The following is a 19,637-nucleotide window of genomic DNA, read 5'->3' on the forward strand; positions in this document are numbered from 1 at the left end:
TCGCCGTTCGGGCTCCTCCACGTCCACTTTCGGCTATCCCCCTTGTGGAAGAAGGTATTCATTGTCCGTATATTATTCTGTTCCGCAAACTCTACTAATAACTCTCCCCTGCTATTCCTAGTGCCTATGCCATATTCCCCCACTGCCTTGTCTCCAGCCTGCTTCTTGCCTACCATGGCATTGAAATCGCCCATCAGTATAGTGTATTTTGTTTTCACTCTACCCATCGCCGATTCCACGTCTTCATAGAAGCTTTCGACTTCCTGGTCATCATGACTGGATGTAGGGGCGTAGACCTGTACAACCTTCATTTTGTACCTCTTATTAAGTTTCAGAACAAGACATGCCACCCTCTCGTTAATGCTATAGAATTCATGTATGTTACCAGCTATATTCTTATTAATCAGAAATCCTAATCCTAGTTCTCGTCTCTTCGCTAAGCCCGGTAGCACAGGACGTGCCCGCTTCTGAGCATTGTATATGCTTCTTTTGGCCTCCTAACTTCACTGAGTCCTATTATATCCCATTTACTGCCCTCTAATTCTTCCAATAGCACTGCTAGACTCGCCTCACTAGATAACGTTCTAGCGTTAAAGGCTGCCAGGTTCATACTCCAATGGCGGACAGGCCGCCATTGGAATATGAACCTGGCAACTTGTCTCATAGTCACTGCGTAAAACCTGTCATCATGAGTTATAAATACCAACTCGCTCGAACCAGCACCCAACTCAACATTGTGCCGACATTCCTCTTGCCATTGAGTAAACTGTACTCTTTCCTAATGCAGGTCACAGCCAGCAGTACCACCGGTGGGGGTCGGAATTCAAGGCCGACCGCGACCACAGCCAATCTCGGGAACACCCCCACCAGAGATGGAGCGGTGTGACAACAAAACCATCCAGCAGACCTGCTCCCTGTTTGGCCTGGATTTGGTATGAGAACTCTCACTGCTGAAATGCCTCGGCAGTAGCACTTTGCTGGTAGCATTTCACAACAAGCCACAGTCACTGACTGTATCACAAGTTGAAGGGACCTTAAAGAGGAGGATATTAAGCTGAGCTGTAAGCCAAACCTTGATTACTATAATGAGCATGGATGTTTAATTATTTATTGATTAATTTGTGTACTTTAAGGCAATACATCAATATAGTGAGAAGTAGTGGTCGTATTAAACTTTAAGATAAATATAAACAGAATACAGTGAGTCTCGTTATTACACGACGAAATTGCACCTAGTTAGCTAAGGCTTTGCAAAAATGTTTATGGTTGGAGATGGCCACAATTTCTGCGGGATAGTGGTTCCAATCCAGGGATATACGTGGAATTAAAGACTGAAAAAAAGAATGCTTACTATTGCACGATTCAGGTTTGACTGATGATCGATGCGGAGTGACACGTATTGTGGATGACTGTGGATGACATCGTGAAGGGTGGTATGACAGTGCTATATTTATGAAATAAGCATAGTCGTGCAAATTTACAGCGATGTGTTAGAGAAGGAAGGGAATGGTTAGCTTTCATGGAAGTTACACTAGTGGTTTGATTATAGTTAGAATTTTATGTTAGTATCGTATAGTTAGAAAAGATAAAAGTGAATGGAATTGTTTTGCACTAAGTCTAATGACATAATTTCTTAAGTTTTCTTAATGGGGGTCCCAAACAGGTGACGCGGATTCTAGTCTAGAGCTGACTAATGTTTTATATGGCATTAACTTGAGAGAAGATGATGCTTTGAAAAATTTAGGACACATGTAGCTGGACATGCAGTTAGGATTGCTAATAATATATTCTGTATGCATTGCCCAAGTTAGGTTAGAAGCGATGTGAAATCCTAGATATTTGTACGAACTAGCAACATCCAAAGGTGTACTGCTGAGGTAATATTTAAATGGGTCGTTGTTGGTTCGAGATACATGCATAACTTTACATTTGCTAATATTTAAGTTCATTAGCCAAATGTTACACTTTTCAGATACCACATATAGATAAGTTTAAGGGCAACAATGCCAGTTGCATTTTTAATTTCTTGAAATATAACACAATCGTCAGTGAACAAGTGGATATTATAAGACAACAAAGAGGGAAGGTCATTGATGTAAATCAAGAATAAAAGTGGTCCTAGAAATGGATCCTTGTGGTAACCCTGATTCTACTTTGATAAGCAGAAAGATGCAACAATTAGCACTTACAAATTGTAAACGATTATAAGAAAAAACTCAATCCATTTTAAAACTTTACAGTCGAGGTTCAGAAAAGTAAGCCTGTGCAGATGCAGTCTGTCACATACCTTGTCTTGTCAAATACCTTGCTAAAATGTGTGAAGATGGAGTTGGCACAAGTTGATTATTCAAGAATACAATGCAGGTGGTGAGTAAAAGACACTGGTTGTGTATCACATGAGAATGTTTCTTTAAAACCATGTTGTGCACTTGTGAAGAAAGAGTGTGCATTGTTGACTAATTATCCAGTATAATGCGGTAAACCTAAAATGTGCAATGAAACATGTAATGCAAGTATGCTTATAAGGAATATTGGATATTACAAACGTACGTTTAGGTAGGACGTGACTTCGTTACTATGAGATTCAACTATCATCATCATCAGCCTGGTTGTGCCCACTGCAGGGCAAAGGCCTCTCCCATACTTCTCCAACTACCCCGGTCATGTACTAATTGTGGCCATGTTGTCCCTGCAAACTTCTTGATCTCATCCGCCCACCTAACTTTCTGCCACCCCCTGCTACGCTTCCCTTCCCTTGGAATCCAGTCCGTAACCCTTAATGACCATCGGTTATGTTCCCTCCTCATTACATGTTCTGCCCATGCCCATTTCTTTTTCTTGATTTCAAATAAGATGTCATTAACTCGCATTTGTTCCCTCACCCGATCTGCTCTCTTCTTATCCCTTAACGTTACACTCATCATTCTTCTTTCCATAGCTTGTTGCGTCGTTCTCAATTTAAGTAGAACCCTTTTCGTAAGCCTCCAGGTTTCTGCCCCGTACGTGAGTACTGGTAAGACACAGCTGTTATACACTTTTCTCTTGAGGGATAATGGCAACCTGCTCTTCGTGATCTGAGAACGCCTGCCAAACGCACTTCAGCCCATTCTTATTCTTCTGGTTATTTCACTCTCATGATCCGGATCCGCATACACTACCTGCCCTAAGTAGATGGATTCCCTTACCACTTCCAGTGCCTCGCTACCTATCGTAAACTGCTGTTCTCTTCCGAGACTGTTAAACATTACTTTAGTTTTCTGCAGATTAATTTTTAGTCCCACCCTTCTGCTCTGCCTCTCCAGGTCAGTGAGCATGCATTGCAGCTGGTCCCCTGAGTTACTAAGCAAGGCAATATCATCAGCGAATCACAAGTTACTGAGGTATTCTTCATTAACTCTTATCCCCAATTCTTCCCAACCCAGGCTTCTATTGCATGCCTCCTGTACACACGCTGTGAATAGCATTGGAGAGATCGTATCTTCCTGCCTGACGCCTTTCTTTATTGGGATTTTGTTGCTTTCTTTATGTAGGACTACGGTGGCTGTGGAGCCGCTATAGATATCTTTCAGTATTTTGACATACGGCTCGTCTACACCCTGATTCCATAATGCCTCCATGACTGCTGAGGTTTCGACTGAATCAAGCGCTTTCTCGTAATCAATGAAAGCTATATATAACGGTTGGTTATATTCCGCACATTTCTCTATCACCTGATTGATAGTGTGAATATGGTCTATTGTTGAGTAGCCTTTGCGAAATCTTGCCTGATCCTTTGCTTTACAGAAGTCTAAGGTGTTCCTGATTCTATTTGCGATTACCTTAGTAAATAGCGTGTAGGTAACTGACAGTAAGCTGATCGGTCTATAATTTTTCAAGTCTTTGGCGTCCCCTTTCTTATGATTAGGATTATGTTGGCGTTCTTCCAGGAGTCCGGTAGGCTCGAGGTCATGAGGCATTGCTTATGCAGGGTGGCCAGTTTTTTCTAGAACAATCTGCCCACCATCCTTCAACAAATCTGCTGTTACCTGATCTTCCTTAGCTGTTTTCCCCCTTTGCATATCTCCCAAGGCTTTCTTTACTTCTTCCGGTGTTAATTGTGGGATGTCAAATTCCTCTAGACTATTCTCTCTTCCATTATCGTCATGGGTGCCACTGGTACTGTATAAATCTCTATAGAACTCCTCAGTCACTAGAACTATCTCATCCATATTAGTAATGATATTGCCGGCTTTGTCTCTTAACGCATACATCTGATTGTTGCCAATTCCTAGTTTATTCTTCACTGCTTTTAGGCTTCCTCCGTTCCTGAGAGCATGCTCAATTCAATCCATATTATACTTCCTTAAGTCAGCTGTCTTACGCTTGTTGATTAACTTCGAAAGTTCTGCCAGTTCTATTCTAGCTGTAGGGTTAGCGGCTTTTATACGTTTGCGTTTCTTGATCAGATCTTTTACCTCCTGCGATAGCTTACTGGTATTATGTCCAACGGAGTTACCACCGACTTCTATTGCACACTTCTTAATGATGCCCATAACGTTGTCGTTCATTGCTTCAACACTAAGGTCCTCTTCCTGAGTTAAAGCCGAATATCTGTTCTGTAGCTTGATCTGGAATTCCTCTGTTTCGCCTCTTACCGCTAACTCATTGATCGGCTTCTTATGTACCAGTTTCTTCCGTTCCCTCCTCAAGTCTAGGCTAATTCGAGTTCTTACCATCCTATGGTCACTGCAGCGCACCTTGCTAAGCACGTCCACATCTTGTATGATGCCAGGGTTAGTGTAGAGTATGAGGTCTATTTCATTTCCAGTCTCACCATTCGGGCTCCTCCATGTCCACTTTCGGCTATCCCGCTTGTGGAAGAAGGTATTCATTATCTGAATATTATTCTGTTGTGCAAGCTCTACTAATAACTCTCCCCTGCTATTCCTAGTGCCTATGCCATATTCCCCCAATGCCTTGTCTCCAGCCTGCTTTTTGCCTACCCTGGCATTGAAGTCGCCCATCAGTGTAGTGTATTTTGTTTTGACTTTGCCCATCGCTGATTGCACATCTTCATAGAAGCTTTTGATTTCCTGGTCATCATGACTGGATGTAGGTGCCTAGGCCTGTACGACCTTCAATTTGAACCTCTTATAAGTTTCACAACAAGACCTGCTACCCTCTTGTCAATGCTATAGAATTCCTGTATGTTACCAGCTATATCCTTATTGATCAGGAATCCGACTCCTAGTTCTTGTCTCTTCGCTAAGCCCTGGTAGCACAGGGCATGCCCGCTTTTTAGCACTGTATATGCTTCTTTTGTCCTTCTAACCTCACTGAGCCCTATTATATCCCATTTAATGCCCGCTAATTCCTCCAATAGCACTTCACTTCTAGACCTGCCTCACTAGATAACATCGTAGCGTTAAACGTTGCCAGGATCTGATTCCAATGGCGGCCTGTCCGGACCCAGGTATTCTTAGTACCCTCTGCTGCATCACAGGTCTGACCGCTGCCGTGGTCAGTTGCTTCGCAGCTGCTGGGGACTGAGGGCCGGGGCTTGATTGTTGTATTCATATAGGAGGTTGTGGCCAAGTACTGCACCAAGGTGGCCAATCCTGCTCTGGTGAGGGAGTGCGTTACCAGTTATGGTCACCGGGATCAGGCCGCACTCCAGACCTGGTGATGCAATTTTATCATCACGTGGATCTCTCTCTTTTTTTTTTTTTTATCCAGTGGAGAATTTCACGGCACCGATATTCGAACCACGGTCCTCTTGGATGCGAGTCGGATGCCCTACTTGTACGCCACCGCGTAGTAAATGAGTAAATTACACATATGCAATAGTGAAAACAGCCAGACTCCAGTGACTCTTTGGTTGCTTTAACTAAATTACTATGAACTGCAATTATAGCCTCCAATAGATAAGTTCCAAGAAGTTCTGGTGGCATGTGTGGCTCCCTCTGTCACGTATCATGCAACTGCTTATACGTACTTACTATTTAGAGGTGTAGCTGGCAAATGCTGTATGTGTACGCCTTTGTTGCTACCTTTCTTCCATCCCCTGACTCTGTCAGATGACCTGGTGTACATAGTCTCTGTATTTATCACCATCATCTCTTCCACTTTGCTTTCCTCTTTTCCACTGATCCCTCTACAGAGAACAGAAGGCTAAGGACAGCTTGTGCGGTCGGCCTCTTTGTCTCTCTTTCGTTGAAGCTCTCACTCAGTGTTGCACTGTTATTGTTAAACTGGCGCCTTGGTTTGCGGTGTGTGTTTTATGAATGTGCTAAAGTGATGTGAAATGAACAAGGACAGTGGTTCACCTGACAAAACAACTGCATTTTTCTCTTCTTCTCTTCAGGAGAGACCACCGCCTGTACCACCAAGCCGTCCATACACTGTCAGCGGCAACACCAAGCTGGGCTACCCCCAGACCCGAGTGATGAAGATGAACTACCCTGGCAAGTGCTTCACTTCACTAAGCAGTGCGTTAGCACCATGCCTTAGGAAGCTTTAGCTTAGGCCTTTTTTGTTCAAGCAAATGTGTAACTTGCTGTGGCAGCTGATCAGCTAGTATGTTGTTCTGATGGGAAAGAAGTCATGGGGTTTGATTGCCAGTCATGGCTGGAATGCCCAGCCACTGTTCCAACATAATGTGGTGTGAACCCAGACATTTAAGCCAAGAATTGTAGTTTGGAATAGGTACGCAATGAAAGTACGCCTGTTTAAAAGACGAACACATTGCACTGCACACATGTGCCAACAGACAGACAAACACTGTGCATGCACACTAGTCAATGTAAATGTTGTGTTATCAAATACGTTCCATTTCTATCCTGCAGATGTTTTCCATAATGGGTATAAAATTAAATATTTGGTCCAGCGCTAATTCCTCGACAGCGTAGTTTATCTCGATCACATAGTTAAGCCCACATGTTGCCCTGACGAAGACAAGACCATGTACTGCTTGTTGAAACATTGGCTCCAGTTTAGGTTTCCTTTGTTTACCCGGTGTCAATCAGTTCAGGTCTCCACATTACTGTGACTTTTTTTCTTTTTTGGCCTTGAACTCTTTTGTATTTATATCTGCAAAAGGGTGTGACATTAGACTAGTTGGCATTGCATTTGTAGTGGAAGAAAGCACGAGAAACAATGACTGGGATGTATTCTGTATGCCTGTCCTTATTTCTTGTGCTGTTTTTCACTACAAGGTAATTATATCACTGTGCATTTCTTTTAAATGTTCTCTACTTAATAGAAAGTTCTGCTGCAGCACTGTAATGGCATAGAATTTTTAAACCACTGAAATTTTGACCTATCAAAGTTGGAATTATTTCTGCTTGACCGCACTTTGTCATCACAGACTTAAACATGTAGACAGGTGCTGATATTGAATCTGAGATGTCTTCTCTTGATTCACTCTTTTCAGAAGAGTCGGCGGGCGAGGTGAAGCTGCCCAAAAGTGAGACCGTGGTGGTTGTGGGCGCCTCGCCACGGCGCGGTCACCTGCTCGTCGAATACAAAGGGCAGACATACCATGTGCCATACCAGTTCCTCGAGCTCAAACCATCGCATCCTAGCAATCCAGCCAGCACCAGTGGCCCACCCACATCTGGAGTCAACATATGATTCACTGTTCTTTTTATTTGTGCAAGAACTGCCTGGTGTCGTGTCGCTCGCTTCGATTCAGTCCTTCAACGCAGTGCGAACTGACAGCTTTTGTGCTGGAACATTCTGGTCTCAACAGGGCCGAAGGGAACCGCTGTCTGCTCTTGACTTGCTCACGAAAGCCTGCGACCTGAATCAGGCTCAGGTTGATGCTTACAAGTCATATCAGTTTCTAAATGACTGGCATTATGACCTGGTTAACTGTAGGAGGCTCATTTGTGACCGGTGCATTTACACTGATGCTAACCGTAGGGAAGGTTACTGCAGCTGTTGCTTGTGCCAGCCTAGAAGCTGCGGCTATCCGGTGTTTCCAAGACGTTGGTGATATGGGGTCCTCTTGGACCAGCAGCCTCAAGTGCCTTCAAAGTCCAGCCAATGTGAAGGCCACGGTCCATGTGCAGCAACACTCTGAGACCTTTCAGAACGTCAAGGTTGATGGGAGCCCCAAGCCACCTCTCAGTTCTGCAGCATCACACTGCTGGCAATAATGTCTCAGTGAACAAACTGCTCAGTGCCGCTTTTGCTGAAGACTATAAGAGTGGTAGCCTTGAGAGTGTCACTGGTAACCCAACCAGCACTGTGCAGTCCTGCCTCAATTGGATTTGGTGAAAGCACCCAGCAGGCTTGGTTGAAGCAGTTGTTTACTGGGATGTCAATTGCATCCTGGTGGACGCTCTTGGAGTCCTTAGCTAGCATAAATGGTATGCAAGCAGCAAGTTCAGTGCATTTATCAACCCTGGAAGTGGTGCTCTGATCATCTGTGACTGCGCTTGCCAAACACACCAAAACACTTGCCAAAACACACCAAAACACTCTTGTCAGATGACAGCCCAAACATCAGCATGGTGAGCGAGACAGCACAGAGGCTGACCATTGCACCTTGCTGTGGGAAAGAGCATGGCCATCTTGTGAACTGAAGTGCCTTGAAAACTTCTGTGAACTGTCAACTCAACGCCAAAATGTGCAGGGTGAAGAATGCAGGATTGCTGCTTAGCCAGGAAGCTGCGAGTGTTCACTTATAAAACAGAAGCAAAGGCTTTGAATGGCCACCATGCTTGAACTGTCATTTCAGTGAGTGTCTACATCACGCCACAAAAAGTGGCCGCTGTCTTGAGGTGGTCCGTATCCAAATGGCATTAATCCATTGGCAGTATCCATTAATTAGTTACTGAACAAGCTCAGTAAAAACGAAACGAAGCAAGACAGTGTTGCTCCTACTGTATGTATATTACTGCTGATATTGAAATGGTACTGAGTTTGCCCATGTCAAGCGTGTTTCAGTGCAATTTCCTAGCACACTGGAATGCTCTGACCACTAATTCCAGGTGAACTGAATTTTATGTCTCACAAGTTTCAAGGAGCAGGCCATAGCACTGCCATTGATGAAAGTAGCATGTACATAGTTTTTCTGTCAGGAGCATGAGCACTGACTTCATTCACATTCACTTTAGTGGTGTGCTTGAGAACATCTTGTTTTGCCTGCGCAGAGCTGTACAGACGATTCTGCTTGGTAACTGGATTAACATTGTTTTGTTTTTTTTGCTCACAGTATGTTATCTTAATTGCAACACAGACCGCAATCACTTGAAGGGCTGCAGGTGTTCCCATATGTCTTATACTATTAGAGGAACAAACTGCAGAACCATGCCACAGTGATGTTGTTCCCTAATGAGTCAGTTGTCAAGAGTGATGGTAGCAGTTGCGGGCAACTACTTATGCGAAGGGTGCTGCCTATTTAAGTGCTATCCACGCAGCATCTTTCTAGCAGGTGCGCAGGTGTGTTAACATGCTCATAACCCATCGTGTTATTGTGTGCATGCAGTTTTGTTCTATAATTGTGACAAACAAATACTCAGGTTCTTCTGTCCCAATGGGAGTCTTAACGTGATGCCATCTACTCCATTTTTGTCTACAAGATGTGAATTTCTCTAATTGAAAAGCCATGATTGGGTGGGTGATAGCCACCACACAAAGACACTTCACAAATGTCGCACGAAGTCGGCTGTAACAAGTTTGACAATGAACATTGGTTTCACACTATCTTGTTTGTGTTTCGAGCACATGTGCTAAAATGCAGTGCAACTAACCGGTTGCAAACAATCGTCCACCGTCACTGGCAATATGAGAGTACGTGCAAGCGTGTTGTCAACTACTCAAAATGGTTGTTAACAGTTAGTGGCAACACCTAATTAGCATTCAAGTGCCCAGAGTGCTTTAAGTTTAAAAATGAAAACCTGCATGCTGAAGATACCTCAACAGATTCCTCCCTAACAAATCACGTTGGCCGCCCTTTTGCCTGTAATGTATAATAACTGTCAAAGTTGCATTGACTTTAAAAGAGATTTTCCCACTAAATGAGAGTGACTCTGCAAGTGCACAGAGAGGGCTGCACAGTCTGCTGCCCTAGCAGTGCCTTAGTTTGATGCAGATGAGGCGATATCGGCTAGCAGAAGACAGGCATGATTGAAGGCTGCGGGGAGAGGCCTTTGTCCTGCAGTGGACATAGATAAGCTGAAGATGATGATGATTTTGATGCAGTAGAGCCCAACATTAACTATCCTAGGATAAAGCACTTGACAAATCAGACATGGTTTGACACTTCTAATTACAGTAGCAGGTTTCTCCTTGAGTGGTAATCAGATTCTCTCGATAGATCACTTTTGGGGCTACTTAAAATTCTGTGTAGTGTGATGTCTAGTGCAACACCTTACTGGAGCGATGGTTATTCCACCTCCAGTATCACTTTAAAATAAATATCCATGAAAGTGATAAATCCAGGCTAGAGCCCCTGGTTATTCAGCAAAATATGTTGAACAATACAACGTATGAAAATTACGGGGGGTAGGCTAGTCTTTAACCCAAAACAAACATTTCCCAGCAGGCTGTGCTAAAGTCCATCTCCACACCTGTATGTTGGCAGCCGGGAGAAGAATCTGTACATTGTTGGCCACGTGCTTTTATTGTTCAATCTAAGAGTGGACAACTGCATACATACACAGAAAAGGAAGAGGTGCTTTTGACAAGTGCACCAAGTGAGGCAATTTTCTAGGGTTAACTTGCGAGTAAACAAGAAGCCAGAAAACAAGTGCTTACACAAGAGAACTGAACAGAACGAGCCCTAGAGTGGCAAGTGAGAACAGTTGCATGTCCAGTGCTCATCCTGTCCATTTCTTCCCTTGTGTCAACATCTATTTGCTTGTTTCCTGTTCATTCACAAGTATGTACCAACATGCTAAGCAAAACATTCTGCAGGTTTCTCAGAAAGAAACCTAAAAAAACTTCATTCTGGTCTAAGGGGTCATTTCTGGGGTGGTTGCTCTACCAAATTTCCAAGGAGTTTCTACTTTACGGGGTGTTAGAGCAAAAGCTATGCCTGTCAACACTTAATAGCTTACCAGCAGCCGTTTTGCACAGTTCTGTGCAATGTCAACCACGTTGCATGAGTTAAGTCAATGTAATTCATGTGCCCATTGCTTGAAATTCACTTGCAGCAGTAAGTGCGCAGAGCAGCTGCTCAGGTTTCTGCACATATGTCTGCCAGCATGTCTACCATTTGCTGCAATCAGAAGAGATGCCACGCACACTTGTCACCTTTTACGCTGGACTGTACTGTACAGTGCTCACGGAATGAAGCACGACAGGGAGCATTTAGTAGGATCGTGCATATATGCAAAGTACTCGAGAGTACCATGTATGTCGCTAGAAATCTGGTAACCAAAGGTGATGTGCACTCCGCTTTAAGTGTACGCACCAAAATTACATCAATATGACATGAACTGCAGCCTGTGGAAACGAAAGTATGCGCATTACTTAGCCCTAAATTGATGCGCTTCCTTCCGTGGGCACTGTACCTGTGGCACTCAAAGAGACGCAGTAAGAAGTTTTCGAAAGCACAGGTTCTGCAGAAGGGTTCATTTCTGTTCAGTTATGGCATGAAGCCTGAAATGAAAAAAAAAATACTGTATAGGTTACAAGCACAATTGCTGACAGCAACTCTCAGTTCCAGGCCTGTGCTTTGCCAAAACTGTTTCTTCTGGAGGTCCTGTGGCTCCATAATCTTTCGATGCCAGCAGTACATTGCCAACCCACACCTATTTTCAGAACATTCACCTGGTTCATAGCTTTTCATAGCCAGGTCCAACTGATCGGCTTTGTGTCAACAATGTGTCTACCGTACAGTGTTGAAGTAGGGTGCACCCAATATGACAGACAAGTTGTGCGTTAACAGCAACATGCAGAATGTTTAATGAAATTGATAATTGTCATTTACTGATGGTAGATGACAGTACCATAAAGCTACAAAAGAAACCGAATACAGTTTTCTCAGAAAGCTTTGCAGTTGAAGAAAAATTCGTTCTGTACTGGAGACCTGACGCCGGACTGATGCCTTTTCAGAGTGGTCACTCCAAGACTCTGGAAAGTAGAAACCATCCGAAAAGTTGGTAGAGCAGCCACCTTGGAAAGGGAACATTTTCAGCTGTCAAGCTTTCTTTTTGATGAGCCCGTATTGAGTTTTCTTTGCAGCTTCGAATTACTTTTGAGAAGATGCCAATTATTCCTTTCATAAGATGCACCATGCAAGCATTTGGCTAACAATGGCTGTTAAAATCAATGTATCGATATCAGATGTTGGGAGCTACAATTTGCAGGTCATTTTGTGCAAGTGTAGTTTCACAAAGAATTCTATTTTGTGTGCTTTTTTATTTGCATGGTTGCATATCTTGTTCCTTTCTGCAATCTATACGTATAGAAATATTCGCATGCGAAATATGTGATGGGAGTGCCAAAATATCTGTTGAATATCACAAGAAGAGAAACCATGTTCCTGTTCACTAATGCGGTACTGTATGTATATCACTGGCACACTACCTATTAACCGTCCACTGTCTGTGATGTCATGTCCTGTCGCTGCTCACATATTGTTGGTGTCATCATAACTGCACTTTCTGTCATATGTGTCGTGTCTCTTCATGAAACCATCGTTCCGTCCACACAGCTTCTAACAGTGTGTTAATTAGTGAAATTTGAAGACGCTTCAGATCAAAATAACATTTTCAAAACTTTTGTGCATTTAGACCACTTTGACTTGTGGAAAAAAATAAGAACAATGTTTTTTTTTTCTATATTTATATTGCTGGGGTTTCTAGCAAAAGACACTCTATGCACTATATTGGTTTCTTTCCACGATGCAGTTGAATCAATACAAGTGAACTGAAACAAATGAAGATCAGCTGTGTTCTTATTACCTGTGCTTTGGGATGTAATAACAGCATTTAAAATTATGGGGTTTTACGTGCCAAAGCCACTTTCTGATTACGAGGCACGCCATAGAGGAGGACTCCGGAAATTTCGACCACCTGGGGTTCTTTAACGTGCACGGGTGTTTTTGCATTTCGATTCCATCGAAATGCGGCCGCTGTGGCTGGGATTCGAACCCACGACCTCGTGCTCAGCAGCCCAACAGCATAGCTGCTGAGCAACCACACGGCGGGTGTAACAATAGAGTTTAGGACCATGAATTGTGTACGTAGTTTTTTTAATGGGACGTTTATCGAACCCTCTGATGTTGCTTGAGAAGAATGCTCTTGTGAAAACTTCAGGCTGTGCAGTGTGAAAGTGCAGCAGTTTCTCTCACATGTGTGACAAGGACTGCGTACTGGCAACATCTTTACAAGTAGACTGCAAGTGAACTGTGTAGGGCATGGGCACATTTGCCTGTAAGGATGTTGTCCCACATAATTAACTTCTTCACTTGCTATTCCTGTGTTTGCCGTGGCTTTCTCTATGAAGTCTAGATATCTGTTTCGGTTTAGGCTCTGACCTACTTTGTTTGTTCTTTAGGATAATTTTCTTATGGAAATAATTTTCACGTTATATGAAAATTATTGTGCTGCCCACAAGTAAAGCCTCAAGACTGCACTGGACTCTGGTTTATCCAGTCATTACCCCTTTTTTTTTTTGCTTAATGGCTGATAATGAAGTACGAAAACCGACTGCACTCACTTCTTTTTCTATTTATGAGTATTACAGCGCACTTTTACATTTGGCAATTAACTCCTTCAACAAAATATGACAAGCACATCAATGGTAGAGTGTATAAGCGCGACTGAACAAAGACGTAGAAAGAAACAGATACATAAACACAGCGCTTCACTTTCAACTATATATTTTATTTTTTATTGTATGGCTCATCGAAATGCACCACTGAATGTTCTTTTTTGCTGTTACGTTTGTTTCCGCTCGCACGGTATATATTTATCGATGCGTGCGAAAATAAAATTTATAGTTGAAAGTGAAGCGGTGTGTCTGTGTTTCTGTTTCTTTCTACGTCCTCGTTCAGTCGCATTTATACACTCTACCATGGATTCTAACCAACTAGCCCGCCAATGTGTTTTAACCAAGCGCATCAAGTAGTCCCTGATGTCTGTCTTGTTCATCTGAGGAGGTGAATATAATGCGGTCATTGGTAAACCTTGGCAAATTAGCAGGAGGAGGAGGAGGAATAAACTTTATTTGTGCACAGCAGATTTGAGACCTAGGCCTCTACCTAAATGACGGCCTCGAGCTCTTGGGCCCTGGCGGCATCTTCGGCCTGCTGGATTGCCTTGAGTTGGTCTTCCGGTGCACAGCTGAGCAACGCGGTCTCCCACTGCTCTCTGGTCTTAATTATTTTATTCTGTATGGGTGTACGAGGACAAGCCCAAACCATATGTTGTAGGTCCGCCCTTTCTTCACAGAATCTACATCTATCCGTGTAACGGTCCGGGTAGTAGCGGTGGTAGGCCACCGGGTTCGGATATGTATCTGTTTGTAAGAGGCGCCATGCCGTCGCTTGCCGTCTATTTAACGAGGAGTGTGCCGGGGGGAAATGGGCCCTTCCCAATTGATAGTGTTTGGTGATCTCGTTAAAGCTGGTCATCCGGTCTCTCTCCATTCCCAGTATTTGTTGAGTGTCACCTGCTCGGCCTGTCAGTTCTCGAGCCAGGTTGTGCGCTATTTCGTTCCCGGGAAGGGAGGAGTGTGCGGGTGCCCATATAATGTGAATGTCGCTATCTTCATGAAAGTTGTTTAAAATTCTCAGTACTTCCGGCGAGATTCTTCCTTTTGCATAGTTCTTGACGACCGTCTTGCAGTTGCTTACTACAATGTTAGCTTCCGTGGAGGCTATTGCCAGTGCTAAGGCAGCTTCCTCCGCCACCTCTGCCTTCCATGTTTTTACCGTCCCACTAACTCTGCAGTCACCCTCTATACTTGTAGCAACTATCGACATACTCTGTCCATTTGCGTACTCCGCCGCGTCCACATAGACCACGTCCCTGGCACTACGGAATCTTTTGTAGAGAGCTCTCGCTCGTGCGTTTCTTCGATTTTGGTGAAACTCCGGGTGCATGTTTCTGGGGATTGGGGGTATAGCTAAATTTTATTGCAACAGCTTTGATTCATCCGAAGTGCCATGGTATAACCGAACCCTGTTCGCACGCTCTTTTAGTACCAAAAGTGACGGCTGTATAATCGGCAAACTCTATGACAGGCGATACACTACTGTCACAGTAAGCTGCGTCAAAGTTCCTCGGCAGGTAATCAACGCGTAGAAAGCCTGCCTGAAGACAGTGGGAATGCATGGTGTAGCAACTCCCCAGTGCGAAAGACACATTTTTCCCTTCTGCCATTTGTACATATGCTGTTTGTCTCGTCTGACTGAATGAACGGGTATAGCTATCATACATTGCGGTTTGTGTGTCTATGTTCACCTTCAAAGAGGAAGGGTGACCTTGCTGATGTTAAGCGTATGTGTTTCAATAAACTGCCAATAAATGTTGTACCAAGACCCTTTCTTCCACGATTTTTTGCAGTGGAGACTTTATCAGAAAGTCACAACAAATGCTGCTATATTTACAAGAGCTTCCCATGAAAGATACACTCTTCGCCATAATGAAGCTGCAGCGGACATGAAAATACCTTCGTTACATCCTATACCGTATTTACACACATAATGTTTGCATCCATTAGACTGACCTTTAAAAATTTAAATTCTTTTTTTCCTTGCATAACCATAGCACTGTCAGAAATTGCTGCAGCTACTGTATTCTACTCCTTCCAGCCAGTGCCGGTTACGAACCTGGGTTATTACAAAGGAAAATGTTGTTTGGAATATTTGGTTTGAGCTCACAGTGGCTGATGCGAGAACCCCCACTCACAACCACTTTACTTTTTTATTTAGCACCTAGAACGTTCTCCAAGCAACTTTTCGCCATGAAATTATTACACCCTCCAACATTACAGCAATTTTCCACACACAAAAAAGTGTGAGCATTATTTCGAGTAAATATTGTACTCTTTGAAAGCGCAGCATATTTACTTGTGTACGATCTTCACTTCTTTCTTTCCTGAATCTGGGCAGAGTGCAGCTCTTATGCAAGATGAGCATGTGACTACCCGCTTAAGCCCCAGGTGATGTCATGAATTATGCAAAATAATGCAAGCACTTGCTCTGCAGTACATGCATATTTATGCAAGATTCAGCTCCACTGATCCAAGTTTCATTTCATTCTTCAATGCCCCTATTCGCGATGCCGCTTCTGTCATTACCAAAGCTTACTACCTCACATCGTGCTCCCAAAGATGGTCATTGCGCAGATGCATGTATTGTGGCAGGTTGGCAGGTAACTAGAGCAAGACTGTTTCTTTTTCAATATTCTAACCTCGTAAGTAGAGGATGTGGGTATCACACAAATGAATACAGTCCATTTCATGTTAAAATCGGCAAGAAACATTTATATTAACTTTGTTATATGATAATTCGTTAGATCCATTCTTCAACTGCGAAGCTTTTTCAGAGAAACTCGTATGGGTTTCTTTTGTTGCTTCGTGCTGCAGTCGGGTGGATGATATTCACAGTTCCCATTCAAGACTGGAAGGATGTCTTTGAAATCTTTCTTCTTCATAAAATAAAAATGATGGATTACTGTGGGCAAGAGCACACAGAACTTAAACAAGTGGAGCTTGTTTTTTAATAGAAGCGTCTGCTATGGACTCGTTTTTGAAGTGTCCGCTATCTCCGCCACACAGTAAAGTTAGCTTCGTTACACAATTCCTGCAGTTGCTTCAATTAACAGAGCAGAGGATCCCCAAGTGCACTTTCTCCAATACTTATGAGAGGGCCGGCAAAAGTATGACAAAAATGCAACTTTGTTAATCGCTATCTAAAGTGCATATTCTTTACTGAACAAAAATTTGTACCTCATTTACATTGGTGCAACGTTCTGGGGGAAATAACTGAGTATATCGAAACCTATGTGGCAACTGCCTAGGTCCTCTTATTTAAAACCTACTGCTATTTGTAGCTGCGCTCAGTACCTGTAGCACATACATTTTACACATTTAAGGCTACTTTCAGTCTTTGCTGGACAACAACAAGCTATTGCAAGCCAAGTCAGTGACCCTATGCTGCTTAACTGCTATTGGACCACAATGTTCGGACAAGCACTCCTTCGGCATAATTTTAATAGGGTGACAAATTTCTTTCTGGTTTGGAAACTAGAACTCGAAACCTACTCTAAAGGCTTATGAAGATGAAGTTGTTTCAGAAGTGCTACTTCCATGGGAATCGATATTATCGACTTGTCATACTGGCCAACTGCTGCACAACAGGTGAAGCCCAGAAGGCAAGCCCCCGAAGCTAACTAAAGAATTTTATCCTGGTGATAAGTATCAAATTGTGCTTTATAAGGCATCAGGCTGCCTTTTGTACATAACACTTGCTTAAAAAGCTAACTAAAGAATTTTATCCTGGTGATAAGTATCAAATTGTGCTTTATAAGACATCAGCCTGCCTGTTGTACATAATACTAGCTTGAAAAGCTAACTAAAGAGTTTTATTCTGGTGATAAGTATCAAATTGTGCTTTATAAGACATCAGGCTGCCTATTGTACATAATACTTGCTTAAAAAGCTAACTAAAGAATTTTATCCTGGTGATAAGTATCAAATTGTGCTTTAGAAGACACCAGGCTGCCTTTTGTACATAATACTAGCTTAAAAAGCTAACTAAAGAATTTTATCCTGGTGATAAGTATCAAATTGTGCTTTATAAGACATCAGGCTGCCTTTGTACATAATACTAGCTTTAAAAAAATTTTTTTTTTCATTTCAAGATAAATGTTTTTTTTTCAGGGGTTAGTGAAGAGATTAGGGACTTTACTGAACCAGGATATTGAAACTTCACTGAACCATTCTTGAATTGTAATGTTCAGCATTCCAAAACTACAGTGGCTTCCAAGCACACTGTAGTGGAGGGCTTTGAATTCATTTAGACCACCTGGCGTTTCTTTAACGAGTACACAAGGCATGATACACATTTTTGAATTGTGCCTCTATCGTAATGCAGCCACGGTGACCAGGAATTGAACCCAGAACCTTGTGCTCAGCAGTGCAATGCCACTGATCTACCACAGCAGGTGAAAAAATTTTTTATTCTGCAAGACACGCAGCATTTTTGCTTGAAAATTTGGCACACTGCATAAAAAGAAATGTAGAAATAGCAAGGAATTTTGTAAACTGTAGTAACAATATATTTATTTTAACCCCACAAGTTCGTGGAAGAACAGAGATTGCAGCTATAGGGTCCACCCTGTCCCTTTAACACATTAAGTGTCGTGCCCGAGTGTACTTGTCTCAATGCCGATGCACACTTGGCCGTGCCTGAGATAGCTGTTGAATCTGAAACATCCGGGAACTGGCTGCATCATCTACTCAAAAGCTCGTTAAACTAAAATTCTATGGTAGGTTTTGATATTATATGACAGACAACGTGTCAAAGCTTATCAACTGTTGATGTTGCTCACGTCTTGAATTTTCCGCCATTGAAGAAAACTAGAGCTAAATGCCTGCAAGTTTTTTGAGCAAGGCAAAAGTTTAAGAACTTATTATTACTCTGATTCAGAACTGTGATAACGAAGTGATGTGACTGAATTGGCTATCTTGTGCACATGTCTTCCGTGTTTAAACCCATCGCAAGTGTGCCGATAAGCGATGCACCGTGCCTACATAATGCCTTGTTTTTTGTGCATTAAAGGAATCTTGCAAAAGCTGCTGCTGCATCCACATCGGTTATTACACTGGTGACGAGGCACGGTTGCGCCCGTGCGGGGAGGGCATTGTCGGCAAGATGGCCTTTGGCATTCGTATCGGCAAATTTCACTTAAATGGTAATTCTTCACGGGAGGATTACGTTGAGCGTATAGAGCTATGCTGCACTGCAAACAAGCTCAAGGAAGACGCCAACAAGAGGGCAGGATTGCTGAGGTGCTGTGGGGAGGATACATACTCCCTGATACCTACCCTCGTAAAGCCTCTTCGACCACTGAACGCTGACTACCAGTCCATCGTAAAAGCCAAGAAGAACCATATCAACCCGAAGCCATCCGAGCTATATTCAAGGTACGTGCTCTCGAAACGAGGGCAGCACGACATCGAATCTGTCGCAGACTACGTCACAGCTTTATGTAAGCTAGCCGAGAACTGTGGGTTCAACGACAACCAGCTTTCCCTTGACGTAATGCTGAGGGAAGGGTTGGTTTTTGGAATCTCCGACAGCATTGTGCAGCAACGTTTGTTGGCCGTGAAAGACCTGACTTTTAAGACAGCCTACGATCTAGCAGTCACGGCAGAGGCTGCTGCAAAGCATCAAAGGGTTACATTGCGGCCTGCATCAGGACGTCCCAGATTTGACAGCCAATGTGGAAAGGCAACACATGAAGCAGCATAAGAATGGGCAAGATGAAATAACTCCCAGCAAGCATTTGAAACGGCACTGTTTCCGGTGTTTGGGCAACCACGCTGCATACCGCTGCAGGTTTAAAACTGCAGTATGCTTCAACTGTTCCGTGAAAGGACACTTGGCCAAAGCGTGTCAGAAGAAACAAAGAGGTTAGGTTAACCACCAGTTGAAAAATATGCCAAACTTGGTACAAACTGAGTATGATGAC

The 19,637-nt window shown here is 43.1% G+C and overlaps 1 protein-coding gene across 3 annotated transcripts in view; it reads left to right on the forward strand.

Annotated features, from left to right (window-relative positions):
• The window catches only part of dachs (unconventional myosin-IXb-like dachs), a 205,287-nt gene extending 189,817 nt beyond the window's left edge, over window positions 1-15,470 (forward strand). For all 3 annotated transcript variants that reach the window (XM_050174498.3, XM_055068261.2, XM_050174497.3), the window contains 3 exons: window positions 788-932; window positions 6,344-6,443; window positions 7,412-15,470. In XM_050174498.3, coding sequence (XP_050030455.2) covers window positions 788-932; window positions 6,344-6,443; window positions 7,412-7,611 — 445 coding nt within the window. In that variant the 3' untranslated portion in view covers window positions 7,612-15,470. The remainder of the gene's footprint in view (window positions 1-787; window positions 933-6,343; window positions 6,444-7,411) is intronic.
• Window positions 15,471-19,637: the final 4,167 nt, after the last annotated feature.

The sequence above is a fragment of the Dermacentor andersoni genome, chromosome 8 (genome assembly GCF_023375885.2).
Source record: "Dermacentor andersoni chromosome 8, qqDerAnde1_hic_scaffold, whole genome shotgun sequence".
Classification (NCBI taxonomy): domain Eukaryota; kingdom Metazoa; phylum Arthropoda; class Arachnida; order Ixodida; family Ixodidae; genus Dermacentor; species Dermacentor andersoni.